This window comes from Myxine glutinosa, chromosome 1 (genome assembly GCF_964187855.1).
Source record: "Myxine glutinosa chromosome 1, kmMyxGlut1.1, whole genome shotgun sequence".
NCBI lineage: Eukaryota > Metazoa > Chordata > Myxini > Myxiniformes > Myxinidae > Myxine > Myxine glutinosa.
In genome coordinates this window covers 152273416-152292706 of record NC_136261.1, presented here as the reverse complement: position 1 = coordinate 152292706, position 19291 = coordinate 152273416, and the positions used below count along the sequence as shown (strand labels likewise).

General features: G+C 41.3%; 1 protein-coding gene across 4 annotated transcripts in view; it reads left to right on the top strand.

Moving 5' to 3' along the window:
* The window catches only part of DTYMK (deoxythymidylate kinase), a 43178-nt gene extending 32090 nt beyond the window's left edge, over positions 1-11088 (top strand). For all 4 annotated transcript variants that reach the window (XM_078778603.1, XM_068120184.2, XM_068120193.2 and 1 more), the window contains 2 exons: positions 5889-6083; positions 10368-11088. In XM_078778603.1, the coding sequence (XP_078634729.1) occupies positions 5889-6083; positions 10368-10487 (315 nt within the window). In that variant the 3' untranslated portion in view covers positions 10488-11088. The remainder of the gene's footprint in view (positions 1-5888; positions 6084-10367) is intronic.
* Positions 11089-19291: the final 8203 nt, after the last annotated feature.

Sequence of the window (19291 nt, the reverse complement as noted above, 5' to 3'; positions counted from 1 at the left end):
GAAGACATCAACTGGTGTACTTTTACATTAAGAGTAGATAATTGGTAAGTCCTCAAACTCTAGATGATTTTAACCTGGCAACACAGCAATATGAGCTATATGCCCTAAATTGCATGGCACTTTAGATCATAAAGGTTTGTGTGGCCAACAGTATGAACTGATGTGTAATATTTACCTCCGTCACCGAAGGTAGATGGAGGTTATGTTTTCACCCCTGTCTGTCGCTTTGTCTGCAAGCCAGATATCTCAAAAAGTTATCAATGGATTCAGATGAAGAGAGGTGGACAAGGTTGGGTGTGTGATAAGGACGAATTGATTCAATTTTGGTGAAGATCTGAATCCGGTTACGAGAATTTTAAAAGTGATTCTTCGCCATTGAGAGATAGGATCAGAAATGATATATAGCAGAATATTTCAAAAAGTTGTGGACGGGTTATAAAACTTGATGGATGAGTTGGGTAGGTGACAAGAACAAGCCAATTAGATTTTAATTCAGATCTGGATGCATATCCTGAGCTGGAGCCGATCAGTGGGGGTACAAAACAGTTTATAGTCTGGCAACGTGCCTTACTCTCCAAATTATCTGGCTATGGCATTCAAGGCCAACTCCACACATGGCTTACTGACTGACTTCCTTTACTCCCATAGCCAATGTGTGTCTATCAATGGAACCCTTTTATCTCCTCTCCCTGTCAAGGCTGGAGTGTCCAAGGCAGTGTTCTGGGCCTAGTCCTATCCTGATCTTCATCAATGATCTCTCAACTCTCCATTTTCTGATAACTCCATCCTTCTCTTCAGACCTTGACAAAATCACAAGATGGTGAAACGCTTGGAATATGTCTTTCATTCCTGACAAATCTCAAACTCTAACTCTCTGAAGGAACCGTCTGGACATCCTCCCTCTCCCACCTCAATCTACTTTCTTAAAAATCCTCTTGAGGAAGTTTCCGTCATTCAAATTCCTGGTGTCACTATCAGCCACGATCTTTCTTGGGAAAGCCACATTTCAAAGTTAGCCTCCAAAGCCAGTCGCCAACTGGGAATCCTCCATCGTATAAAGTCCTTCATCCGCATCTTGATGGGGTACTGTTCTTTCCTTCGGGCTGACTCTCCTGCCTCACACCTTGCTCAGCTTAACGCGGTGGAAACCAAAGCCTTCAAGATTATTGAAATCTCCCGCAACGAAGCTGAGTCTATCAGTATGCCATCAGAGACAGGTCAGTGCTCTCTGTCTTCGACCACTTCCTTTCTGGTCTTGCATCCACTCACCTCTACTCTGTCGTTCCTCTTTTATCCCGCCTGTGGAACAAACTTACACATTCTCTTCAATCTCATCCTTCCTTGCATGCCTTAAAGACAGCTGTTCACCACCATCTCAGATCATCCCCAATCCATAACCATGATCCCTCGTTATTTGTTAACCCCACTCCTCTCCCCAACTCCGCCCCAATCCCTCCTCCTTCCAAATTCCCAGTTTTTCCTCCTTGGTGTTTCCTTCTATATCCATCCCATCCACCCTATGCATCCTCTCCTGCTCCTCATTCCTTCTCATACCAATTGTATGTCCAAGTCTGCCTCTATTTTGGCCTTCAATTCTGTTGAACTGGTGTTTTGGCCTTCAATCCTCTCTCAACTGTTCCTTTTGTCCTGTTGTGTCCTGATCCGTTCAATAGATTAATTATAGCTCTTCCATGAGCCTCCACTATGTATACAAAAATTAAATAAAAACCGTAAACTGTTTAGCCTGGTGGAGGTATGTGCTCCTCTGAGTGCCATGCTAGTCTATTTATTTATTTATACCGATTCATTCAACTGTAACATTCAATATTTGATCAATTAAAAGATATAAAAATAAGTAAATTGCATGGATACATTAATAATTGTGCAATTTATAATGTATCAAATTAGAAACACAAAACCTTTTAATATTGTACAATAAATATTTTTGTGATTACTCAAAACTTTACTTTCAAGTGCATAATAATACATTATTTTCCTTGTTCTGTAAACGTAAAATATTTTTGAACACAAAAATTAATCTATTGCATGTACCATTTAAAGGGGTGTAAAGAGCCACGTGAAATGGTTTTGTGAAATAGAGTATCTACAAATAGAGGCTCTTCTTGGACATTGGACATTCCTTGAACAGAAATAGAACCTGCTTTTATCAAGATGACGAAATCTGCAGACTGCGAGAGGATTTCGTCTCAATGAGGGAACCAGGTGGCAATAAAATCCATGCGCAGAAACGTCTTGTTCGAGGAAATCTCTGCGAAACACACTGTGCTTTCAATGGATGAGATTGCGTGTTCACTGGTACCAGCAGATGAAAGTGAAGGGATAACTCGAAATTTTCTCCACCCATATGGGTCTTCTGCATGATTTTCTTATCTCCAAAGCGGACATTCTCATTGTTACACTTTTGGATATTCTCAGCAGAATGAATCCTCCAATGCCTGAGGGAGACTGAAAGAAGGGCGTCATCAAACAAACTGTAGTCACAATGCCCTGGGTTTGATTTCGGACGTCTCTGTCTTTACAGTGTTCCTTTACCCAGGTGACTGAATCTTACCTTAATTGTCTTCAGCAACACAAGCTCTGATTGTGAATTTTCTTTTTTTGCCACCACTTCAAAACAAAAGTTTATTTGGCATCTTGCTTTCCTTTTTTGCTTATTTTATATATACGTATATATATATATATTTTTTTAAGACTGCTACACCCACTCACTACAGGAGAGACAGGAAGGGTCATTCCACTTTGGAGTATATAGATTGCAGTCGATCTATGGTCTGGTCTCAAGAACATTGGATGTGTGTTCATTTACCAAGTTTATTGTGGAGAGATCGCCAAGTGGTTTAAGCATTCGAGCAAGCACTCCATTCAAAACCGTTAAGGAACGGCTGGCTTGGCAATCGCTAGCTAGCAGCTTGGTAAATGAGCACACCCCGGTCTTCCTCTCTTTCAGTTTCGTGTTAAACAGCAGGAGTGAGTTTCAAAAGGCCGCCACAAAAAATGCCATGTTAGCGCCAGGAAGGGTCATGTTATTAACCCAACCCTTGTGGGGTGTATAGAGTACAGTAGATCTTCGCTCAGTTCTGTAAGTAAAATTTACCTCACGGATGTCGGGATTCCTCCAAATTTCTTTCTTTAGTATTTTAAACAGCATTGGCGACTTAAAAAAGCTAATCATATGTGATTGTGGTTTATAATATTTTTACCTCTGGTAGAGGCCGTTGGACCGTTGCTCTCACGGAAACGCCATGATAAGCTATTTATAAACATTGACTCGACGTTTGTTCAAGGAGGAAAAACACGTTGGGGAGGTGGGATATTATTGGCATTAATATTGTTTTGTAATAACATTAATATTATGCTATCATCGTGTTTTGTTATTTGAAGCGGCCTTGGAAAAACGCCACGATAAAGCCAACTTAATATGAATATACACCTCAACATGCAACACTATTTGGCAGCAATGGCGGGGAAAACCCACTCGGGGGAGAAAACTCCCTTGGGGAGGGGGGGAGGGGAGAAAACTCCCTTGGGGAGGGGGGGAGGGTAAAAAATGCGCTACAACCTTCATTGTGTAACCCTTCGTCATCCTGTCAAGTTTGGTTGAGATTGGATAAGTAACGACAGAATGTATTGGGGTCAAAAATTCATCAGACAGAGAAATGTGGCTCAAATCTGTACACTTGTGTGACAGAAAAATCTTAAATTGATCATGCCAAAGTGTGTGAGGTCAGATCAAATGTCAGGCCTCGGTGTGTTATTCCACAGATCTTAAAAGGTGTTTAAAAAAAACTTCCAAGTGAATGTACAGTTTCAAGTCTTTCCAAAAATGTCTGATTTAGCTCGAGCTGAAGTATTTACGAAGGTGTGACTATTTGAAGTCATGGGAACAGACAGCGCCTACTGAGCTATTGCGTCTCCGGGATATCCTCAGAGATTTCTCGCACTAACACTGCGAGCTTTATAATAGCCGATGTCGTGCTTGCCTGCTCGGCAGACCCCGGATGTGTGTATGTATGTGTATGTGTATGTAAGTGTGTGAGAATGCATTGAAGATTAACTCATCTAGCAAGAAAGGTGGCATCCACTGAGCTCTTCATTACGGCCCATTCCACTGCCAATGTTTGTCTATGGATTTTGCATGGCTGTGTGCTTGATTATATACACCTGTCAGCAATGGGTGTGGCTGAAACAGCCGAATCCACTAATTAGACGGCGTGTCCGCATACTTTTGGCCATGTAGTTTATGTAGTGTATGTATATATATATATATATATAAGGGTGTAGAGGGTATATTGGCAATTCCTTTTCTGCATTTCTTGCTCGGCTTGGAGTGTGTGGGACAGAAAGAAGGAGGATGTGTGACAAGGTGGCCCAGGTTGCCTTGAAAGGCTCATTTTGGATATGGAGGAAGTTTATGGAGGCACGTCGAACGGTGTAGGTTGAGGTTACGGAATAGAAATGGAGGTGTGTGTGTGTGTGTGTGTGTGTGTGTGTGTGTGTGTGTGTGTGTGTGTGTGTGTGTGTGTGTGTGTGTGTGTGTGTGTGTGTGTGTGTTGCAGAAGTGGGTCATGAGTGGGTGTGGTTTTGCATGAATGGTTTTGCATGTTTGCATGAGTGGTACATGTTGGTAAGGGTAGGTGGTTGGTTGTGCGGTTTTTTGTTACTATTATTATTTCTTATTTTGTGTATGTGAGTGAGTGAGGGTGTGTGTTTTTGTATGTTGAGTGGTGTATGTTGTAAGGGTAGGTGGTTGGTTGGTGGTGTGTGTGTGTGTGTGTGTGTGTGTGTGTGTGTGTGTGTGTGTGTGTGTGTGTGTGTGTGTGTGTGTGTGTGTGTGTGTGTGTGTGTGTGTGTGGATGAATGATCTGGTGTGTTTTGTTGGTGAGTGGTGAAGGGTATAAAGGTGGGTGTTTGAGTGTTCCACCATGTTTGTTTGGTGCTGTGGATTCTGGATGTGGAGGTGTTGCTGTTTTAGTCTGCGTTCACACTGGCTGGGGTTGGGGGTATGTACGCATCCAGGTGTAGTTGGTGGATGTGGATGTGTATGTGCCCCTGCTGGCCCACCTTAGCTGACCGTATCGAGGTTGAAGGGCAGAAACAGGATGATGCTGAGGACCTCGACTGAGGACCCGGTCAGTGTGGCACACTTGTGACCAGGTGTGTTTTGAACTTTGAGTGAGTGGGTGAGGCTGTGTGTTTTTGCAGGAATGAATTTTTGCATGAGTGCATGTGTTTTTGTATGTTGAGTGGTGTATGTTGTAAGGGTAGGTGGTTGGTTGGTGTTGTGTGTGGATGTGTGTGTATGAATGATCTGGTATGTTTTGTTGGTGAGTGGTGAAGGGTATAAAGGTGGGTGTTTGAGTGTTCCACCATGTTTGTTTGGTGCTGTGGATTCTGGATGTGGAGGTGTTGCTGTTGTAGTCTGCGTTCGTGGGTTCGGAATAACCCCGTGTGTTTCCGATCAGATAAGGCCTCAAACCTTTCCCGTGCGCTCGAAAGCATAATCCCAGCAAGGTTCGAAATACCCCTCGGAGTTATAGCTCATTTCGGTCATTCGTCCTCTTGGGGTCTTAACCCCGGCGATGAGAGAGACAGAGACAGAGACAGAGAGAGAGACAGACGAGTGTGTGTGTGTGTTGTTTGAAAAGCAATGACAGGCATGGCACAAGTTGTACGTAGGCCTACATTGTGGCCGATAGAATGTGCACATGCCAGTAAAATACCAATGATCTCAAAACTTACTGGATGCTAAATGACTTTTGCATTGGTCTGTCTTTTATTTATTATTTTTCTGAGACTTGATCAGGAAGCTTTATATTGTTTAACAATGATCTACTCTGTGTAAATACCTTTTCTGCTATTTTTGCCAGGGTTTGTCTTTATCCTGGTGCCAAGCCCCAGAGCGAGGTCTTCCATGCCCTGACCTAGTCGTTCTGCTGGAAACTCCCCCTGGTTTGCCAGGGCAGACACGCCGGTTTGGCTGTGAGCGTTATGAAACGAGCGTGGCCCAGAGTAATGCCTCATCTTGCCTCAAGAAACTAGCTGATGATCCAACTGTGCATTGGGTGAGACTGGATTTCGATTTTTATTTTTAACTCAACTGGACTATGTCCAGCTGAGTTTTTGTCGACACCCAGTGTCCGTCGTCCGTCTGTCTGTCGTCTGTAAACAATTCGACGTCTACGCTCGAAAAGAAACAAATATTGATTAAATTTGATGAAACTTGTTATGCAGCATCTTTAAGACATAAACTAGTTTGGGATTGCATTTTGGCGTTGCACGCCCAAAAATGGCGCGCGGCAGGGCGGCCATATTGAAAAATCAATTTTTGTCATATATTTTTAGCACATATAAACTATTTAGTTTGTGGTTCTATTATGCATATTCTAACCATATTGATATAGACCAGTTGATTTCAGGTTCCCTGGAACCTCTTGTTTTATTTTACTATGGGGCAACCAGGAGCCTGTTTACACATTCCCATTCAGGATAGGAGTGAGAGCGGAAACTACGAAGCTGTATTGTTATTTACACACCACGTCCTGACTTTGAGATTATACGTAAGCACTAAACAGTCAAGTATTTTCATGTGATGTTCCGTATTTCTATGTTCTCTCGTCTTGCTTGCAAACAAAACAGAACCGCCTGTTTTGAAAAATGGGCTTAAAATCCAAGCTCTGGTATTAACACTTGTCACATTTTTACGAGACTATACTTATAATTACTGTCGAGCCTTAAAAACATTATGCCCAAAGTCCGATAGATTAAGCAATTAGCTCTATAGTGGATCATAGGTATACCACCAAGCAATGCACCCAGTCAATACACCACTTAACAAAATCATTAACAAAGAATGTGACAGATCTGCTTCATTTGTTATGGCCTTTCAATACTTCATAATCCTGTTTGCACGTTTTTTGCTTTTTCTATCATTGTGCTGTCAAATTATTAATACTGTTATGAATTTTGGGGTAGAGTGACATATAGTGTCAGGTTGGTCTGTATAGGTAGTGTGCTCCGATTATCCCGATGGGGAACCCCACATGTAATAAGTTTGTTTATGCTGTTTGTTCGCGTAAGTGTATATTTGTGGTCATACGAGGATGGCCTTAGTGCTAAGTAGAGGAGGGATTATGTTAATACCCCTGTTCGTGAGACCTGGTGATTTATCCATTGTCCCATATGGCATTACACCATAGACACTAGCCAGGCCCAACAGCACACACATACTAATTAAATCCCCCCCCCCACACACAATAAAACTCACTGGAAGTACAGGCAGGAAGCGCCCACGCATTGTGCCAACATGGCGATAAAACATTGCTCAGGCAGGCTAGGGCCATGCCCACCTCGCGACGGATTGGTCGAAGGGGTTTGATGGGGAGATCACACCAATTAAATGCCAGAGTAAGGAAGGACTTGTGATTGGTCATGGGCGGAGCAAGAAGCGACCAGCTGATTGGTGGAAGGAAGCGATGGACTGATTGGCCACTGACCGATGGCATGAGGAGGAAAGCGCAAAGCGCTCGGCCAATGGTGAAGGACTGGCGTGGGAAGAACATTCTAGAGGTTGAGAGGCGACGGACTGATTGGTAGGGAGGATCGATGACGTTAGACCACGGGCGATAAAATAACTCGCTGGCTGGCATTTTGCCCTTCTCGTTTTGGATCCCTTCGTGCCCGGACCTCTTCCCTCTGCTGCCTCTTGGATTCCTTTGCCCTCGACCTCTTGCTCCTCACGCCCACCTTTGCCCTCGACCTCTTGCTCCTCTCGTCCACCTCTGCCCTTGACTCTTGCTTCTGGTGCCTGCGTACAAGTGCATGCTGACGAGAGTACGAGTGCATGCTGACGAGAGTACGAGTGCTGTGGCGTGAGACGGACCGTGCAGCGAGGCCTGTTTTCCCGCCAACACCAGAGCCGCGTCCGGACTGCGTGCTCGAGTTTGGCGACCCTGACGAGATCCCACGAGCTGGTTGAGATAAGTGCAACAATTACACGTATTTTATTTTCTAGTTTCTTTCATCCCTCGTCTGTGTGTTATATGTCTGGTGTGGGAGCGCCTCCGTTTTAGAAACATTAGTTACTAACCAGCGGGTTTTCTTGTTCTCCGGTTCCATTAAATAAACCTGTTATTTTTGTACATTTTAAATCCGGTTTTCGTTTGAGTTAATTTCCACAGGTTTGAGGACTGGTCGGCGGGATCCGTGAGGTAAGTGAGTTTCAGCATCCTCATCCTCCTCCTCCTTACCCCCCCCGCCTCCCCACGTGCATGAACTCTGCCATATTTGAACTGAACACCTTTGGAGTTAAAGCTTGCTCGGCTAATCTGTTTCCTGGTAGATTTTAATCGCCAGGAACACGACAATACCTTTATATTTCATTTATTATGACACTTTTTCAAAAACGACATCAATGTGACTGATTGACTATAATGACCACGGCAACCCAGCGTCTGCTCTTTGAGCAGGTATATCGTGTCTCCTCTCAGCCCCCTTGTCACAGGGTGAGTCTGGGTAAATGTGGCAACAGGGCAGGGATGCTTTATCCCCCCTCCCCCCCCATCCCTGAAAGAGCAGTGTAAACAAAGCTCAGGTGAGCCAGTAGCTTGATGTTGACGTTCAATGAAGAAACCAGTTAAGAGCTCAAACTTGAATTCCCTGGGTCTGTATTGATTTTCACATACAGTGCATTCAGAAAGTATTCAGACCCCTTCACTTTTTTCACATTTTGTTATGTTGCAGCCTTTTGCTGAAATCGTTTAAAATCATTTTTTCCCTCATCAATCTACACTCAATACCCCATAATGACAAAGAGAAAACAGGATTTTAGAAAGTTTTGCAGATTTATTAAAAACAAAAAACCGAAATATCACATTGACATAAGTATTCAGACCCTTTGCTATGACACTTAAAATTTAGCTCAGGTGCCTTCCATTTCTCTTGATCTTTGAGATGTTTCTACACCTTGATTGGAGTCCACCTGTGGTAAATTCAATTGATTGGACATGATTTGGAAAGGCACACACCTGTCTATATAAGGTCCCACAGCTGACAATGCATATCAGAGCAAAAACCAAGCCATGAGGTCGAAGGAACTGCCTGCAGAGCTCAGAGACAGGATTGTGTCGAGGCACAGATTTGGGGAAGCCGACAAAAAAAATTCTGCTGCATTGAAGGTTCCCAAGAGCACAGTGGCCTCCATAATTCTTAAATGGAAGAAGTTTGGAACAACCAGGACTCTTCCTAGAGCTGGCTGCCCGGCCAAACTGAGCAATCGGGGGAGAAGGGCCTTGGTAAGAGAGGTGACCAATAACCCGATGGTCACTCTGGCTGAGCTCCAGAGATCCCGTGTGGAGATGGGAGAAACTTCCAGAAGGGCAACACTCCACCGATCTGGGCAACACTCCTTTGTAGGTGCTTTTTTGCAAACTCCAAGCGGGCTTTCATGTCTTTCACTGAGGAGAGGCTTCCGTCTTGCCACTCTGCCATCAAGCCCAGATTGGTTGATGGGGATGGTTGTCTTTCTGGAAGTTTCTCCCATCTCCACACAGGATCTCTGGAGCTCAGCCAGAGTGACCATCGGGTTCTTGGTCACCTCTCTTACCAAGGCCCTTCTCCCCCGATTGCTCAGTTTTGCCGGGCGACCAGCTCTAGGAAGAGTCCTGGTTGTTCCAAACTTATTCCATTTAAGAATTATGGAGGCCACTGTGCTCTTGGGAACCTTCAATGCAGTAGAAATTTTTTTGTAGGCTTCCCCAAATCTGTGCCACGACACAATCCTGTCTCTGAGCTCTGCAGGCAGTTCCTTCGACCTCATGGCTTGGTCTTTGCGCTGATATGCATTGTCAACTGTGAGACCTTATATAGACAGGTGTGTGCCTTTCCAAATCATGTCCAATCAATTGAATTTACCACAGGTGGACTCCAATCAAGGTGTAGAAACATCTCAAAGATGATCAAGAGAAATGGGAGGCACCTGAGCTAAATTTCAAGTGTCATCGCAAAGGGTATGAATACTTATGTCAATGTGATATTTCGGTTTTTTGTTTTTAATAAATTTGCAAAACTTTCTAAAATACTGTTTTCTCTTTGTCATTATGTGGTATTGAGTGTAGATTGATGAGGGAAAAAATGAATTTAAACGATTTCAGCATAAGGCTGCAACATAACAAAATGTGAAAAAAGTGAAGGGGTCTGAATACTTTTTGAATGCACTGTAGGCTGCACTACATGTAATAGCAGCACTTTTATAATAATAAAAAACAAATATCTACTGCATAAAATAATTTTCCCTAACCTGAAGTCATTTTCACACTATTGGTGTCTCTCTCTCCACTCATATGTTGCAGGAAATCATAGGAACTGGATCGGAGGATGACGTCCATCAGCAAATTTTGGCCACAGTGGAACCCGTACTCCTCAACGCACCCAATTCACCCCTTGGACGCCTCTGGAACAAACAGGACTAAGTCTTTGGTAAAGCAAAGTAAACCTTATGTTGCGAAGCCTCAACACATGTTTCTCACCTGTACACCCTGCAAGGAAAGGGTGGAAGGAGTGAAGGGGAGGGGCATGGGATTGGGATTGGACGGTGAGTTGGGGAGGAGAGGAGGGGATAAGAGAGGGGCAAGGGGAAGGTGCAGAGAGGGAGGGGGGGGGGGAGCGAAGCCGCATCACATGTCGCTCGCTTATACAGTGCATTCCGGGAGGTGGGGGGCTTGCACCGCAGGTCTCTCTCAAAATACCACCCTTCGCAAGCGATTCCACACCGTCGCTTCGCTGAATATGGAGAAGTTTTATGGCATTTTCGGAGCCGCAAGGCTCTATATACACTCTGCACCCAGAGATAACAGTGGTGAACGAAGGAGCCTTTATGTAATCTCTAGATGAGTTTCTTCGTAATGCTTTGCCAAGTTTGAAGAAGAATTATCAGAATAAGTTTCTTCGTAATCTAATGTTTTACAAGTTTGAATAAAAAGTTTCTCATTGGGTTTGAAGAATATCTGGATGTTGTATGTTGCCAAAAACGCAGGGAATAATAAAGTTTGTTGTTGTTCTTTTTTTAATGTCCATACGGGCTAAACCTCGTTTTTGTCAGCAACCATATGTCCGATTGAGATGAAACTTTCAGGGTAGGAGTGGCACCCATGCAGAATGTTTTTTTAAAATAATTGTGATGTCATCGGTCACGTGGTATGGCAACCATCTTGGATTAAAAGCAAATAATTTAAAAAAACATTTCTTTGAAACCGCTGAATGGAAAAATTTTAAACTTGGCACCTTGTCACGTACTCCCAATGGGGAACAAAAGCATGATAATGATGACATCATAGGTGAAGTGGTATACCAGCCAAAAATGTTTTAATCGAATTCCTTATCCTAAAAATCTGAAATTGCATGCACATGATCTATGACCCATTTGTATTGAAATATTAAATTTATGACATTACATGGTTTGGCAGCCTTATTGGATTGAAGGAAAATAATTATATCTCTGAAACAGCTTACCCTATCGATGCGAAATTTTACAAATATAATCTTAAAAAAACAAAAAACACAGCAGTGTTGCATATAGTTTGAAAATGATGATGTCATAGGTCATGTGGTTTGGCAGCCATCTTGGATAGAAAAATGAATCTTATCCAATCAACACGAAACTTCACAAACGTGATCCACTACCCATACATATGCAGAGTGATGGCATCTACCTGTTGTGGAACTATGCGGAGGCATATTGGCGACACAGTCACATTGTTGTCGTTTTATGTTGATGTTTCAACAATCTTATGAATGGCTGAGTTTCTACGGCATGTGTTGAAGAAGAAGAAGAAGCGCTAATGCTTTGTTCATGCTGTTTCTTCGTATGTTGTTTGTTTACAATAACAATGATGAAATTATGACAAATGGGAATCAAGTTGAAGCTTTTTACAACTTGCATAAATACTCTATCCTATGGAGATGTGAATTAAGACGACAGTGCTGAAGGAGGAAAGAGCCTTGCATACACAAATACACTTAGCTATAAGAATCGCTAATGTTAACTTTGTCAAATTTCACTCCAGATTTTGATACTTATTAAGTGTATGGGATCCGATCCTCAAATCTGAATCCAGATTTCGATTATATGCTTTCATTAGTCTTTGACAGTAGATAGTGCTTCCAACAAGGTACGTTACAATAGGCTGAAACAAAATGGTGGCTTAAGAACCCAGCGATGCCACAGAAGGCTGACTGACATTTTGGTAAGGCTTATTTTGTTTTTGTTACGAGAATGCCATTAATCATCAAAAAGGGTGTTTTAACATACCCAAACATGCAGTTTTCATTCATCCGATCCCTTGGTGTTCGAGAAGTATGCGTGCAAAGTTTGGAGCCACTAGGTTTCATGGTTTTGGAGTTATGGAGGAGGCACACACACACCCTTTTATTATTATAGATGCAAATATGCTCTTCCGTTTCCTTATACATTTGATCCCCTCCACTCCAACAAATTGATTAGCCCCCGATGTTCTTAGCTCCGATGCATATGCACCTCATTTTGTTTCACGATGCGATCAAAGATGGCCGACTGGCAGCCGTTTTAGTTGTGAAAAATCAAAACCTCAATGTTTAACATGTCCTCAACCACAGTATTCTTTGCGTACGAAGAGCAGAAACAAGGGTCGTGGTGGTGGGTCACCCTCTATGCTAAATTTAGCATGAATGCTTCTCCTATTAACATCTTAGTGTCTGAAAAACATGAGATATGTTGTTGACACGCGTTCTATTCAAATTACCAGACTTTTTGTGTGCCTCCGTTGATGAAATCGCCAGAGGCATAATTATATTTTCGGGTTGTCCATAGGTCCGTGATAGGTTTTCATTGCTGCAATAACTTAAGAACGCCTGAAGGGATCTAAGTCAAACTTGGTACAAATATGTATAATGATGCCAAGATGAGTTGCTTTGATTGCAGGGTCAATTCTGTTAGTCCTATGAGGTAAAAATTCTGTTACCAAACTAACTTGTGAACCAGTAATGGGATTTTGACCAAACTTGGTTTCTATATATATAAATAGGCTAATGCTGTCTGTCCCATCCTGTAACACAGAAATGCTCCTCGGAAGAGAAAAAAAAAATGAAGTAAAAGTTGCCTCAAATTAATCCAAACCTACGGCAAATTATAATTTTTATAATTGGACCAAACATTGAACCTGGGCAGTGTATAAGGCAACAGAACGCTGCTTTGAACGCTCCCGATTAAAAAAAAAAAAAAAATATATATATATATATATATATATATATATATATATTTGCTGTTAAGAAATATATGATTTTGCAATGTCACACAATACTATATACAGTGTATTGAATAGGCTAATATTGTCTGTTCACCCCTGAAACATGGAAATGATCCTAGGAGACAATAAATTATGTAAGAGTTTATTTTAATTAATCCATACTTACGGGAAATTTATAATTATCAAGTAAAGGTTTTATTCAAATTAATCCGCACCGATGGGGAATTTATTAAACTGCCTCAATTTGGTGAACATAAAGAGGAAGCAACGCGAATGGTGTTTGGACCACGTGACAACGTTGACTGCATTCAAAATAGTGAAACACTTGTATGAAGAATGCCAAGCTTTGTAACGATTGCATCATCGGCCTTTGTAATGCTATGGACCTCAGTATTCAGGGAGGCATCTGGTATGAAGTGCATTTGGAATCTATCCGAGTGATGTAACCACCTTGATCGATGTATTATAAGCAGTGTACATTTTTGCTTCAAATGATACACAGGATTTTTGGAGTGATAGAGTCAGGCAGTGGATTCCCACTATTTTCTCTTCAAAAACTCGACAGGGACCACACCAGAAAACCCGTCATTAATGATTATAAGGTCTCTGTCCGAGTAATTCGTGGAATCTCGCGACTGCTCTGACAAAAAAAACCTCTTGTTATTTACTTTTAATGATGTGCATAAAGCAAGTTACCTCGGCAGGCCCTACCGGGCAACCAGCAACTTCTGAGCTGGCTATGTGACGGTCTGGCACTCCCTCACAACACGCAAATGGTGGCACGAGCCCGAGTGAGCACAGCACCGGATGTGGTGTGCTATCCGTGCGGACACTGTTCCGATTAAGCCTTTTGCATAGTTGTCAACATTGAGAGAATAAAATGTGGGTTAATTGAAGAGACCCAATATGTGAGGGAGGGGGGGGGAGCAGCAGAGGGGAGTGGGATGAGGGGGTATCAGATAAGGTGTGGGGTAATGGTCTGGGGAGGGGGTGGAGGATATGGGAGGGGATGGAGGAGGTGGAGGGGATGAATGGTCGTAGAGGGGTTGGAAGGTCTGGGAGGAGGTGGGTAGGGGAATGGGAAGGTGGGTTGAGGGCAAGAAAAATACATTTCAATCAGGGCAAGAATAAAAAGCGTCCTTTTTTGTATCGTGGTATTTTACCACGGGCTTCCATCTAGTAAGTATATATTGTCACATCTCCAGCGATTAAGACCCTGCTGAATGACGAATAGCCGAACATACTTTTTTACTCCTGAGGTGAGCAGCCGAAAATTGTGGTTATTTTTATACGCGTGGGGATGACGGGATGCGAACGTTTAGCTGAATAAAAAGAAACACGGGTTTATTCCGAAACCACAAACAAGTAAACACGACTAAATTCAACAAATAGGATTTAATGAAAATAAAGCAAGGGGTGAAATAAATGTTGAGGTAAACAAATTGAAATTCCTACTTTTGAGGATCCTCACACAGTCATGAATACGAAACATCATAATCATGTGCACGACTCACATGCATACATTACAACTAGAAATACCAAAGCACAGTATTCACTAGCCTCCTCTTGGTTTGTATTGTTACATATCTTTGTCAATCCTGACATTACAGTTCTCCTCAATCCTGACTGTCCCTTAAATCTCTCCTCTACATTATCCACTCATTCCTACCTTAGAACCCAGGAAGATGAAACTTTCCACTATTTCCACATGATTGGCTCCCAATGTGAACATGCTGATCTTCTCGGTTGACAAGATTTTTGTCTTTTTTAGGTTCAAGTCCAGCTTTTTCACTTTCCTTCCTCACTGTTTGCACCAGGTTCATCAAGTCCTCTTTACTACCAGCGTAGTGTCAGCATACTTTAGGTCGTTGATACATCTTCCTCCAATCCCGACTCCATCCTCCATCTCACTGGACTTAGATTTTTCGTCAAAATCATTATAACCACAAATTAATCGGTCAATTCCGTCCAATGATAAAGGCATAATATGAACGTTAACACGGTAGATGGCCGAGAGGTATGCACGCGCACTCACCTCTGGGGCGAGGAGTTGGAAGGAGGAGTTAGGGCTCAGAGCTAACGATAGGAGTTATGGATCTTTGTTCCTTTCACATTTCTTTCCATTTTTTAAATATTTCTCTTTATTCGTTTTAATTCTTGCTTCTTCTTTATTTCTCTTTCTTTTATCTATCATTCTTCGGAGAAGCGAATTCTTACAGAATGTTTTTTTCTGGAAGGTTAACTTGGCTGTGCCTGGATGGGTTTTTGAGGGTTGTGGCCGAAACCCGAATCCTATCTAGGTTCCTCCTGATGACTACATCTTTGCTCTTTACTTTTTCTTTTTTGGTTCCTCCTGATGACTCCATCTTTGCTCTTTACTTTTTCTTTTTTGGTTCCTCCTGATGACTCCATCTTTGCTCTTTACTTTTTCTTTTTTGGTTCCTCCTGATGACTCCATCTTTGCTCTTTACTTTTTCTTTTTTGGTTCCTCCTGATGACTCCATCTTTGCTCTTTACTTTTTCTTTTTTGGTTCCTCCTGATGACTCCATCTTTGCTCTTTACTTTTTCGGTTCCTTCTGATGACTCCATCTTTGCTCTTTACTTTTTCTTTTTTGGTTCCTTCTGATGACTCCATCTTTGCTCTTTACTTTTTCTTTTTTGGTTCCTTCTGATGACTCCATCTTTGCTCTTTACGTTTTCTTTTTTGGTTCCTTCTGATGACTCCATCTTTGCTCTTTACTTTTTCTTTTTTGGTTCCTTCTGATGACTCCATCTTTGCTCTTTACTTTTTCTTTTTTGGTTCCTTCTGATGACTCCATCTTTGCTCTTTACTTTTTCTTTTTTGGTTCCTTCTGATGACTCCATCTTTGCTCTTTACTTTTTCTTTTTTGGTTCCTTCTGATGACTCCATCTTTGCTCTTTACTTTTTCTTTTTTGGTTCCTTCTGATGACTCCATCTTTGCTCTTTACTTTTTCTTTTTTGGTTCCTTCTGATGACTCCATCTTTGCTCTTTACTTTTTCTTTTTTGGTTCCTTCTGATGACTCCATCTTTGCTCTTTACTTTTTCTTTTTTGGTTCCTTCTGATGACTCCATCTTTGCTCTTTACTTTTTCTTTTTTGGTTCCTTCTGATGACTCCATCTTTGCTCTTTACTTTTTCTTTTTCGGTTCCTTCTGATGACTCCATCTTTGCTCTTTACTTTTTCTTTTTTGGTTCCTTCTGATGACTCCATCTTTGCTCTTTACTTTTTCTTTTTCGGTTCCTCCTGATGACTCCATCTTTGCTCTTTACTTTTTCTTTTTCGGTTCCTCCTGATGACTCCATCTTTGCTCTTTACTTTTTCTTTTTCGGTTCCTTCTGATGACTCCATCTTTGCTCTTTACTTTTTCTTTTTCGGTTCCTTCTGATGACTCCATCTTTGCTCTTTACTTTTTCTTTTTTGGTTCCTTCTGATGACTCCATCTTTGCTCTTTACTTTTTCTTTTTCGGTTCCTTCTGATGACTCCATCTTTGCTCTTTACTTTTTCTTTTTTGGTTCCTTCTGATGACTCCATCTTTGCTCTTTACTTTTTCTTTTTCGGTTCCTCCTGATGACTCCATCTTTGCTCTTTACTTTTTCTTTTTCGGTTCCTTCTGATGACTCCATCTTTGCTCTTTACTTTTTCTTTTTCGGTTCCTTCTGATGACTCCATCTTTGCTCTTTACTTTTTCTTTTTTGGTTCCTTCTGATGACTCCATCTTTGCTCTTTACTTTTTCTTTTTCGGTTCCTTCTGATGACTCCATCTTTGCTCTTTACTTTTTCTTTTTCGGTTCCTTCTGATGACTCCATCTTTGCTCTTTACTTTTTCTTTTTCGGTTCCTCCTGATGACTCCATCTTTGCTCTTTACTTTTTCTTTTTTGGTTCCTTCTGATGACTCCATCTTTGCTCTTTACTTTTTCTTTTTTGGTTCCTTCTGATGACTCCATCTTTGCTCTTTACTTTTTCTTTTTCGGTTCCTCCTGATGACTCCATCTTTGCTCTTTACTTTTTCTTTTTTGGTTCCTTCTGATGACTCCATCTTTGCTCTTTACTTTTTCTTTTTCGGTTCCTTCTGATGACTCCATCTTTGCTCTTTACTTTTTCTTTTTCGGTTCCTCCTGATGACTCCATCTTTGCTCTTTACTTTTTCTTTTTCGGTTCCTTCTGATGACTCCATCTTTGCTCTTTACTTTTTCTTTTTCGGTTCCTTCTGATGACTCCATCTTTGCTCTTTACTTTTTCTTTTTTGGTTCCTTCTGATGACTCCATCTTTGCTCTTTACTTTTTCTTTTTCGGTTCCTTCTGATGACTCCATCTTTGCTCTTTACTTTTTCTTTTTCGGTTCCTTCTGATGACTCCATCTTTGCTCTTTACTTTTTCTTTTTCGGTTCCTTCTGATGACTCCATCTTTGCTCTTTACTTTTTCTTTTTTGGTTCCTTCTGATGACTCCATCTTTGCTCTTTACTTTTTCTTTTTCGGTTCCTTCTAATGACTCCATCTTTGCTCTTTACTTTTTCTTTTTCGGTTCCTTCTGATGACTCCATCTTTGCTCTTTACTTTTTCTTTTTCGGTTCCTTCTGATGACTCCATCTTTGCTCTTTACTTTTTCTTTTTTGGTTCCTTCTGATGACTCCATCTTTGCTCTTTACTTTTTCTTTTTTGGTTCCTTCTGATGACTCCATCTTTGCTCTTTACTTTTTCTTTTTTGGTTCCTTCTGATGACTCCATCTTTGCTCTTTACTTTTTCTTTTTTGGTTCCTTCTGATGACTCCATCTTTGCTCTTTACTTTTTCTTTTTCGGTTCCTTCTGATGACTCCATCTTTGCTCTTTACTTTTTCTTTTTCGGTTCCTTCTGATGACTCCATCTTTGCTCTTTACTTTTTCTTTTTCGGTTCCTTCTGATGACTCCATCTTTGCTCTTTACTTTTTCTTTTTTGGTTCCTTCTGATGACTCCATCTTTGCTCTTTACTTTTTCTTTTTCGGTTCCTTCTAATGACTCCATCTTTGCTCTTTACTTTTTCTTTTTCGGTTCCTTCTGATGACTCCATCTTTGCTCTTTACTTTTTCTTTTTCGGTTCCTTCTGATGACTCCATCTTTGCTCTTTACTTTTTCTTTTTTGGTTCCTTCTGATGACTCCATCTTTGCTCTTTACTTTTTCTTTTTTGGTTCCTTCTGATGACTCCATCTTTGCTCTTTACTTTTTCTTTTTTGGTTCCTTCTGATGACTCCATCTTTGCTCTTTACTTTTTCTTTTTTGGTTCCTTCTGATGACTCCATCTTTGCTCTTTACTTTTTCTTTTTTGGTTCCTTCTGATGACTCCATCTTTGCTCTTTACTTTTTCTTTTTCGGTTCCTTCTGATGACTCCATCTTTGCTCTTTACTTTTTCTTTTTTGGTTCCTTCTGATGACTCCATCTTTGCTCTTTACTTTTTCTTTTTCGGTTCCTTCTGATGACTCCATCTTTGCTCTTTACTTTTTCTTTTTCGGTTCCTTCTGATGACTCCATCTTTGCTCTTTACTTTTTCTTTTTCGGTTCCTTCTGATGACTCCATCTTTGCTCTTTACTTTTTCTTTTTTGGTTCCTTCTGATGACTCCATCTTTGCTCTTTACTTTTTCTTTTTTGGTTCCTTCTGATGACTCCATCTTTGCTCTTTACTTTTTCTTTTTTGGTTCCTTCTGATGACTCCATCTTTGCTCTTTACTTTTTCTTTTTCGGTTCCTTCTGATGACTCCATCTTTGCTCTTTACTTTTTCTTTTTCGGTTCCTTCTGATGACTCCATCTTTGCTCTTTACTTTTTCTTTTTTGGTTCCTTCTGATGACTCCATCTTTGCTCTTTACTTTTTCTTTTTTGGTTCCTTCTGATGACTCCATCTTTGCTCTTTACTTTTTCTTTTTTGGTTCCTTCTGATGACTCCATCTTTGCTCTTTACTTTTTCTTTTTTGGTTCCTTCTGATGACTCCA